Genomic DNA, 10,268 nt, shown 5'->3' on the forward strand with positions numbered 1-10,268 from the left:
ATCTTGTGACCATGAATGCAAAATATATGCGCTGTTTTTCGGGGATTACCAGCACCGCATTTTGCCTTAACTGCAAAACAAGGGTGCGCTACCGTAGCCACAAAGCGCAAGCTGGCCCGTTTCTGAAGATAGCGGTTGGCCCTTGGGACTTTTCCGACACGGTGTATATATCTCGAAATATTTCCCTTCTTCCATAACGCTCATTTTCTTTGTTAGTGCAACCGATGCGAGCTTTGAGTTAGCATGCGGACAAATGCTACCCCGCATTCTTTTCGCCGTGGTATCCAAAAAGGGGAATGAGCTGTTTACCAGTGAACTTTTCTTCCTTCTTTGCTAGTAAACACCGACTTGGCGTGGGAGGAGTCCAGACATATATTCGCTCTGTATTTATTTATTTATTTATTTACTTACTTACTTACTTACTTACGGCAGTCACACTGACTAGTCAGGGCAAGCGAGAGCCGTTGTTGCATATTGCGCCTTCATTTGCTTCCGAGTCAGCGCAGTAAGAAAACAGACAGACCTCTGGGCAATGCGGCTTTAATTGCGCAGCGTATTTTTAGTCAGCTTGACGGCACATTTGACGTTTTTGACTTTTTTGTTTTTTACTTCATTTCGCGAAACAACCTAGTGCACGCCGAGCTCTCTTTCCCCACCGCGTATTTAGGTCGCAGGCACTAAGCAACCATCAGTCACTTTGCACTAGCGTTACTTGGTCTCTTGTCTCTTGTGAGAGTTGGGGCGCGCGTGTAAGAAATTTAGTCCCAGGTTGCTTGCATATAATGTACATGTAGTTCTGAAGCTAGCAGGCAGCGCTATAGGTGACGCCCGGTGTAGCACCGGGTACATGAACCAAATGTATTTCTGCTTGCTTGCAGTGCGGATATACTTTTGAAGCAAGCTCGTAGAGTTATACACGGTGTGCAGACTACAGCACTGGTTATATGAAGTTTTCTACGCGTTAGGAAATGTATTGATATCTGCGAATTGAATATATCTGTGAATATGGGGACTGCGGTGCAGGAAATGCGAAGCCCGTTCGCAGCCGCGTCATGGGTCAGGCTGGGGAGTGACGCGGATGTACTTTCTGCCCGATGGCACATTGTAGGACGTGACACCCTTGGGGAACAGCAGCGGGATCTCTTCGTCCTTCACGCTCGGAATCACCATGCACGGCTCACCCGGCTGCGAATAGAGTAAACCGCGCTTAGCAATAGGAAGTAGCGACGTTCAGGAACAGTTGCAAAGAATGCATGTTATCTCGTAGGATTACATGTTTACAATACTCGGATAGAAAACTTAACTGCGTTGTACCCGGATTTATTACGCATTTCAGAGTGTGTAAAAGGTTGAGAAGTTTGCACTATAACGGGCAATAAAAACGTGTGAACAATTCCAATAACAAACAAATAACAAGTGAATCAAGATTAACAGCACATTTCAAGTAATTTGAGCGTGAACGTTCGTAATGGCCGAAGTAAACATTCCACGTGCCCATCATGAAGCCATTCATTACACACAAGTAAATAAATAAATAATGATTACATAGATAGATAGATAGATAGATAGATAGATAGATAGATAGATAGATAGATAGATAGATAGATAGATAGATAGATAGATAGATAGATAGATAGATAGATAGATAGATAGATAGATAGATAGATAGATAGATAGATAGATAGATAGATAGATAGATAGATAGATAGATAGATAGATAGATAGATAGATGAACGCAGCTTGCTAACCTGCATTAGGGGAAGAGAAAGGTAGTTATTAAGGTGGAAATCAAAGCCAACAAATAAATCAAGCGCTTGCAAAAATTATGGCATATGAAGAAGCAGTGCAGACTCTTCAATATAGCGAATTCAAACTTTGGAATACCATGATTTGATCAATTACTTTTTGCAGAGAAGCTGTCTATGGCTACGATCCCGGATTCTGTGGCGTCCGCCCGGAAAAGCTCTCCCTTAATAGGGTTAATAAGATGCACAAGTTAATAGGGTGGCTAGCCACCCTACCCATAAAAAGAGAGAGTGATAGAGCCGACAACAAAAGCAAACGCATATCGCCGCTAGCTCAGAGTTAGAGCGCAGTGGGAAAGGAGGATGTTCGAGTAAAGCCTCCTCCTCACGGCCGGAGCGATCGTGGGAAAGGCACCTTGTTCATCCTCCTTGCTTTCGTCTTCGTCTCGCTCGTTTGCACATTTGTTCAACAGAAAGACAATCTGCCAGTCTCCATTATGAATTTCGCTTAATTCTGTAATGGGGAGGTCGTGTGTACTGTGCGCTCCCAAAGAGCAACACGCCGATTAAGACTAATAATGACCACCGATCAAGAATATGTGTGTAGGTGTGTGTATGGGGGGGGGGGGGAGGTCACTGTTTAATCACCTTCGAGTAAGACTTGTTAAAGTCTGCTTTACCGCACTATGACTAGTTTTCCTTGTTTGAAACACCAAGCAAAGAAACGCGTACACTCTTCAAAATCATCTTAGAATAACAGAGCTATTGGTACGTACGTATCCATGTTAAAAGAATGGCGTCCAAACACGGACACATGAAAGAAGTCAAGACCCCATGCACAAGCGCCGTTTGTGATGTCTTGACCTTTTTTTTATTGATATGAAGTAAAAGATGTTGGCGCAGAAATAAGGCGCCGCCTGCTCCTTAACTCTTGAGTGGACGGAACAGATAATACAAGAAATAAACATAAAAACAGTAGTACATGGAAAATAAACAAATAAGCACACATCTGCAAATAGATATGCGCGCACATATACTGGGTGTTCAAAATTAAGGTTTACGGTTTTCTTAAAATTCAGCACTGCGAATTACGTGAAAACTACCTTTGAAGATAGGTTACGTATCCAGGGGGACACGAAGTGAGACATTAAATATTGCCGTCAGCCACCTAATTAACTAAGATTGAATATTTTTTGTATTGAAAAGTTGGAGGCAGTTGTATCCCGCTGCAAAGTTTAATTGCGGTTTGCATGATTACGCATGCAAGGCAGTGAGCACTGGCGCAAAGCTCCTCCCCGATGTGCCGCGGCACTTGCGAGCGGTGTTTAACCTGACAACGGTTTGAAGGAATAGGCAAAGATGATAACGGTTGCCCTTTTGCTGCTGGCTGGCGATAGCAAGCAATAACTGCTCGTCACATAAGGGCGGAAGATTGCGCTGATCCCCACCGCTTTCCATGAGTAATCATGCAAACCGCAATTAATATTTGCAGCGGGATAACTCGGGTCACAGACAAGCTAGAAGAATTCTTCCAACTGGAACTATGTGGAAACGCGACGGCCTCCAACTTTTCAATACAAACATGCCCGTTTGCTGCAGCCACTAAAAAGGTTAATTATTCAATGTTAATTAATTAGACGGCTGAGAGCGATAATTATTGTCCCACTTTGTGCCCCCCTGGATGCATAACTTATCTGCAAAGGTAGTTTTTACGTACTTCGTAGCGCTGAATTTTAAGAAAACCATAAAGCTGAACTTTGAACACGCGGTATATCAAACAACGTAACGTAAAAGAATATGTCCGAAAGGTTATTATTAATGTCTCTGATAATGTCTGTGGTCATCATTGAATCGAATCGGCACATAATGGGCAACATAACAGTCAACACGCCTGGTCATTAAGGGATAAATCCGCACATGTGGGCAACATAACAGTCAACACACCATAGACTTCGGCTTCTCTCTTGCGTCCATGTTTGCACGCCCTGTGTTTTAAAAATTTCCTGCAACACTTTACAAGTAATCACCGAATGGAGTCATTAAAGGAGTATATTGCCTCACGAATCGACCACCGCAAAAATTTTAGAATCCGTCAAGTGAGAGCGGTGTTACAGAGGTTTGTCGCACGCTGCGAGCACAAGTTCTCTCTTCTCTCGTCCGACGAGCGCGCTGGAAGCTAAGCAGGGAGTGATGGCACGGGGAAAAGAGGTTACGTCACGCACGCGTCATCACCTTGAGTTGCACTTTTTTGCTTTTTTTTTTTCGAACGCGCTCGCGATCACACTTTCAGTGTGATCGCGAGCGAGCGCGCGGGCACGTCGTGTCTTCCCGCGGCGATGCATCCCGAGCTCACGATGCTCAAGTCAACCAATGTCCGTGAACTTTGGGTTTATGGCACGGTCGTCTGCGTTTATAGCATTATTTGTCGAGAGAAGAGAGAGCGATTTCTCGCTGGGTTTGAGAGGTAATCGTAAATTCCATGCCGCGTGCTACGCTATAATATTAGCTTCACATGTTCTCAGAATCCTAGGCTACCGATCGGCAGCGTTTTCGGACCATGATAAAAATGTGTTGCAGGCACCCTTAACATCAAGAGTATCATGCACGCTCACCATCCAATTGGCCGGAGTAGCCACCTTCTTCTCTTCGGTGAGCTTGAGAGATGCCACCGCTCGAAACAATTCTCTGCAAAAGAAGTGTCGCTCATAACCACCTAAAAATGATGAAACGGTCATTGTGTTTTTTTTTTTTTTTTGCCGTTCAGTCAATGTTAAGCCGCTCACTGTAGCAAGTAAGCGCAACCTTTTTTCATTACACCAGCATAACTTCATCAACAGCGTGACCAGATTAATTGTTTTGCTTACAAGAAGGAGACAGAGTGATAAAAAACATAAAGCGGAAAACTTTATTTTCTCAAAGCATGCATATAAGTAGTCTAATCGGGGAGCTTGAACAATCCCGTCACCTGTGATGCGTTTGTTTTCCCAGTTGTATGCGAGTAGATGTGACACGTGCGAATGTGAACTTCTTTATGTAATTAAAGGAGTTCCGCTGCAAAAATACGAGCACATACTTACGGAAAGTTTCTGCCACTGGTGGCTGGATACAACATAGAGAGCTTCAGTTTCTTGTCGGGTGCGATGATGAACACCTTTAAGGGTAAAAAGCGCAAAAAGAGTCAGTTATGCATAACACGGTCGTGGCTAAGTTGTAATTAAATTTTCTAGTGCTATTACGTTGTCTTGAGGACCCCTCCAGCATTCCTCAGCCCGTAGAGCAATTTTAAGCGCGTTAAAAAAGCTTGGAAAACAGAAAGCTATACTACATGTACCACATCGGTCTGGCTCCACGTCCCTATGTGATATAGTATGCTGGCTACCGGATACTGTAATACTGCTGTAGTCTGAAAACTTCAGCGATGCGTAATGTGATTTTTCATTAAAAAATAGATGAGCTTTCACGTGCGAAAACCAGCGTGTGACTAAGAGGCGCAGCATAGTGGGGGACTCCAGATAATTTTGATCAACGGCCGTTTTGATCACCGGAGTAGGCGGCGGCCGATTTCCATTTCGAACCCATTTGCGAGCGCTCGCCGTGGCCGGCAATGCATCCCGCATCCTCGTGTTTCACAGCACAACATTATAGGTGCTATGCCACCACGGCGGGTTTCGAATTTCTAAAGAAACACTGCCACCCGCCACAGTCAGTCTGGCTATATGACGTTCTGCTATTACGTGCGAGGTCGCGCTTTTCAGATCCGCACACAACTGTTGCATTCCGATGCCGGTATAATGCAAAGGTGATATTATAGCGTGCTTTAGAAAAAATAATAATGAAGAAAGGCGATCCGGAGCCATCTCTTATGGATTCTTTCCCTGCGTACTGTGCGTTGTTTTCTTTTTAGACGTCCAGCCATGTATCTTACAAATATTACCAATAATACACGCTGTTTCATTGTCACGAAAGTGTAGATACCTAGACGTGCAGGCTCCCAAGTTCAAAGACAATGCGTCATGTTTCTCAGTGTAGCTTTCTGCGTCGTGGTTCGTAAACAGGTTTCATCGAAACGAGTCGTGTTGAGTACTCCACAGGTGTATTCCTTGTTAAAAAGCAGTGCGCGGGACTCCGAAGCCACTCAGCGACGCAGATCCACCTGCGCTATAGGAAGACGTCCACTCAACCTGTATAGCCTTTTTCAGTTTCCTAACAGGTTCATGTGCAAGATCTCAAATGCACCCGGTGCAAAATTGCCGCTCCTTTTGACAGCGCAATAAAAGGTCTTTTGAATGAAAAACGACAGATATATTTATAACTCTGATGGCGATGGATGCAGGCATGGACGCAATATAAGGACTACTTGGTGGCATCATAGCTGATAACGTCTAGTTCTATTTTATATAAAATTTTGAAGTACAAGTGAGAAAAATTTAGGTCGTGCAGGATGCTGTAAAAAAAAAAAGATTTGCTTGTAATTTCGTGCCCAGCAGGCATCAGCTCCGAGTAATGCGCTCTCAAAAAGGCGGGGTCAAGCTGTTGATGTTCTAATTATCTTCAGTCAATTTGCATGTGCAAAATTTTTCGCGGAAGCGCCGATGTATTTCCCACATACTCTTAAAACGTATTCGTCTGTACTGGCGTTCGGCATGAAACTTTTAGCGTTGACAACGTGTCCTGAACAACATTTTTTACGACGTTTACTGGGAACACATAGGTCTTTCTTTCTTTCATATATCAGCGAGCATGACATACACCCAAACGGTATTTGCCACCGCGAATTGGTGTGCCATCGGAGAAGCGCACCTTTATGCCCGTTCTGCTGTTATCTAGGCTTCCCTGGAATAATAAAGCAGTTGATTTGACCAGCCAATCTCAACGCGTCTCGTTTCCACGAAAGCTGTTTACGAGCAACGATGCAGAAAGCAGCGCTAAGAAACATGACTCATTATCTTTCAAGTTGAGAACCTACACGTTTCTTTTTCCCTTTCGTGACAATAAAACCGCGGTGCAATATTTGTAATGCAAGAAAAGCGACACAAGTGGACGTGTGTTTCAGTTACAGTCACATGACGTCGCATTTTCAGTTAGGTACAGTAAAATGCAATACGGCAAAGTTGCAGGCTGCGCAGTACTAAGCTTCACTATTATAGCGCCCTTTCGTCGAGTTGAACAACCTCTGCGAAAGGTTCTTTCAATGAGAATATTTCTTTTTCGAACGAGATGGTCGCACGTTGTGTTCATGGCACCGCTAACGCGCGAAAATCGTATAGGACAATCAAACAGAGCACTTCATAGGTTGTACGATTGCGACGCGTGCAAAATACACCCGCATTTCAAGCGCAGTGAAACCTTCCTAAGCGAGGAGCTTTGTATTTGAGACAGGCGTGCGCACGTACCGCCCTGCAGGTGAGAGGAATGCCCTCGGCGTCCTTGTCGATGGGGTCCAGCATGCCCAGTTGCACGGCCAGCTCCCGTTTCTCGTCCGATATGATGGGAAACGGCAGGTCGTTCATACGCAGGTCGTTGAACGCGATTATGTCCTGCGCATTGCAGATAGGATGTGCAACGGAAACGTTAGCGTATAATGAATAAAGCGCAAACGGTGACTAGTTGATTGACTCCTTATAAAAGAACACGTCTCCAGATATTGGTTGGTCGTCACAAGGCAAAAGCAGCGCTCGCTTCACGAAGACAGACGAAGGAACACGAAGAACAGGCGCTGTTCCTTCGTCTATCCTCGTGACGTGTGCGCTGTGTTCGCTACCATTTGTCATTAACATAGCGCCCCTTGTATGCACCTCTAGTGCCGACCCGATCCATGCCTTTCGTTGGTGACGGCTCCCTCAGATTTATCGTTACCAAGACAATCATTCATGGCACGTAAAAAACGTAAAATGAAAAGAAAATCCTGTTAAGATTCGGCAGCGGGCCAATATTATGCAGTAATGAACGCCTAGAAATTACATACCTGGAATATAAGGAAAAAGCATACCTATTGTCGCGGAAACAAAAATTGCAGTGCCAAATGCGTGGATTCTCGCAAACTCTAAAAAACACTCACTTGCGCCATCTTATTAGGGCCGTGATAAAAAAACTGCGGAATGACGGAAGCTCCCTGAAGAAATGTCATGTGAGTTTCGGACACCAGCTATGGAACCTAGGCGCTCGAATATCCCAGCGATTCAAGAATATAGAAGTTTGGAACGAATTACGAAACAGTGAAAGCGATGGCAAGGTCTCGTGTGGGGCTTGAACCCCTCATATAATGTTCTAATAATACGCCACGCAGTGCCCTAGGTTAGCCCTGCTGAGGAGGAGAAGTAGTGCCCAGCAGCTACCACAGAGAGAGAAACGAAGGGGAAAGCCAAAGAGGTTAACCAAGCGCGGGCTTGGTTGCCTACCCTAAACGTGGGGAGGAAGAAAGGGGAATTAGATAGATAGGAACAAGGAAAAGCATGAAAAAATGACACAATATGTACACATAGAACACTTACACATGCTATCAGTACAGCAACTTTCGTGAAACCCAGTTGACTTCAGCAAGCAAAATAGGGATTTTATGTCCTTGTCCATGTAAGAACGCATGGGCCCAAGTCCCTGGATCTTTTCTCTCAAAACTGGACTTCCGTCAAGGCAGCAGGTTTAACTCTTAGAGCACATGCTGTGTTTTGAAGAATCGGCAGGTACACAGAAGGGTCTATGTCTCTTTACAGCCTCAAAAGTTGCATACCGCACCAGTAGCAGCTGTTGTGGCGTCAAGGTTTCCTTGGACCAGACCTCCATTTGGCAGCATGACAGAGCCTTCGGGTTGAGGAATTGATGCTCACAAGTTGGAAAACGAAAACAAACACGTTTAATGGCACTTTTTGCAAACTTATTTAGATAGTGAACAGGTAAGATTAAAGAGTTCAGCTACGAGTGACTGGATGAGCCATTAACCCAGGGCTCAGAGCGTCTTGTCTCACTCAGCAACCGGCGTTATAACACCACAGGCTGGCTCCTCGTCTTGAATTGTAATCATCACACCAAGACACCACTCACAAAGACACCAGCCAATACAACAAGATTGTCGCAGATGGTCGTTGCACTGGTTGATGCAGCAAAGTCCAGCTGTCAATGGCACTCACGTGGGGGTCAAGCTGGAAGAAGGGAGATCGTCCGAGTTCCTCCGACTGCCTCTCTCCAGAAGGGCAGGAAAGGGTTTACGGCAACCTATAATTGCTCTTGTCAAAACACATGAGCCCGTGCGGCGCCGTAACATCCCAAACAAGCCACAGTGGTCCATGGTGAAGGCAGCGCCAGTTTGGCGTCGCCCCGCTGTTCATCTGAACTTGCACCTTTCTCTTCTCTTTGTGTGGTGCTCCCCGCCCGGAGATCCAGTTTCTCGAAAGCAGCAAGGTGTCTCGAGTCGCGTGGGAAGTCAGCGCCGCCGCCAACTATGAGAGACGACGTGCCACCGGTGGCAGTCATAACACAGCTACCAGGCGTCTCACAGCAGTCATGACGAGGAGCGCCCAACACGGGTTGAAGGTATCAAGCTTCGATGATGCGTAAGCTCCAAAGGAAACCGTTGACGCCAGTCAGCGCCCAGGATTACACTGCCGAAAGTTAACTAGAAGTGGTCCTGGAACTAAAATTTTACCCGCCAAGTTTTTCATTGCACCGCATTCCTTGCATTGTCTGGTATGAATGGAGAAACAGTTGTGAAGGTTGACGGTGGCAAACGAAACATATTCAACTTTAAAATTAATACAAAAGCATATGGCAGAAATTTGTATACTCTGTCGCATTTCGCTCACCCAGTGACGCGGCAAGCTGGTTGCACTCAAAGCACGGCTTACATCTTGAGGGCAGGGGAACCTTTATCCTAACTGTGGCCTTCCTATACAGCACGTCGCCATTATCATTTTTTCCACATTCACTACACCTTGTTGAAGTTATTTTAATTTACTTTACAATGCACTACTTTCAAAATGTTTTGTTCGCTTTTCCCCGTTCGTAGCAATTTATGACACGTGATCAGCGACTCGTCCCAGCGGGTGGTGGTGTGCGTGCTTTTGCTTTCTCCGTTACTGTGGTATGTGGGCCATACAGCTGTCATAACACGGCCTCGTAGCATGCCAGACAAGCAGAGATAACTTCTTAGCTCTTCTTGCCCGCAGGAAATATGCGAAGCGCGCTGAGTCACGTTAAACGGCTGCTTTGCATCGGCCAGCTGTGAAGACAAACGAGGCAGGGTGTCGACACCCATCACGCCAGCGGGCAGTTTCCACACTACTTGCGAAACTCCTGCGCTGGTGGACTCAAGGGTCGAACTTCACCTATAAGATCGGTGTAATTGTTACCGCAATCAAACGGGATAAATTCATGTCGTCAAGCTGTTCGTTTCCACGCGGTTACCAATTACATTCGCATAAACGACACTTTGGTGCCTGCGTCACATCTGTACTAGCTGGAACCTGCTTGTTTATGCTTACCTTTTTTTTAATTTTTTTCTCTATCTATATAACCCTTTCTGCTTACAAA

At 45.3% G+C, this 10,268-nt stretch overlaps 1 protein-coding gene across 1 annotated transcript; it reads right to left on the reverse strand.

The window, feature by feature from the left end:
• Positions 1-497: 497 nt before the first annotated feature.
• LOC119377201 (peroxiredoxin-6) lies at positions 498-7,812 on the reverse strand. Its single transcript, XM_037646779.2, has 5 exons — positions 7,804-7,812; positions 7,139-7,282; positions 4,823-4,896; positions 4,358-4,430; positions 498-1,185 (listed from the first exon to the last, which is right to left on the reverse strand). The coding sequence occupies exons 1-5, from the start codon at positions 7,810-7,812 to the stop codon at positions 1,051-1,053; spliced, it is 435 nt and encodes a 144-aa protein (XP_037502707.1). The 3' UTR covers positions 498-1,050.
• Positions 7,813-10,268: the final 2,456 nt, after the last annotated feature.

The sequence above is a fragment of the Rhipicephalus sanguineus genome, unplaced genomic scaffold (assembly GCF_013339695.2).
Source record: "Rhipicephalus sanguineus isolate Rsan-2018 unplaced genomic scaffold, BIME_Rsan_1.4 Seq3985, whole genome shotgun sequence".
NCBI lineage: Eukaryota > Metazoa > Arthropoda > Arachnida > Ixodida > Ixodidae > Rhipicephalus > Rhipicephalus sanguineus.

Bases quoted from the DNA above. Each gene is read 5' to 3' on its own strand.
- LOC119377201 (XM_037646779.2), bottom strand. The intron at 4,431-4,822 runs GTAAGTATGTGC...CTTCTTTTGCAG, and splicing joins ACCAGTGGCAGAAACTTTCC to AGAATTGTTTCGAGCGGTGG. The intron at 1,186-4,357 runs GTGAGCGTGCAT...CTCTATTCGCAG, and splicing joins CTACTCCGGCCAATTGGATG to CCGGGTGAGCCGTGCATGGT.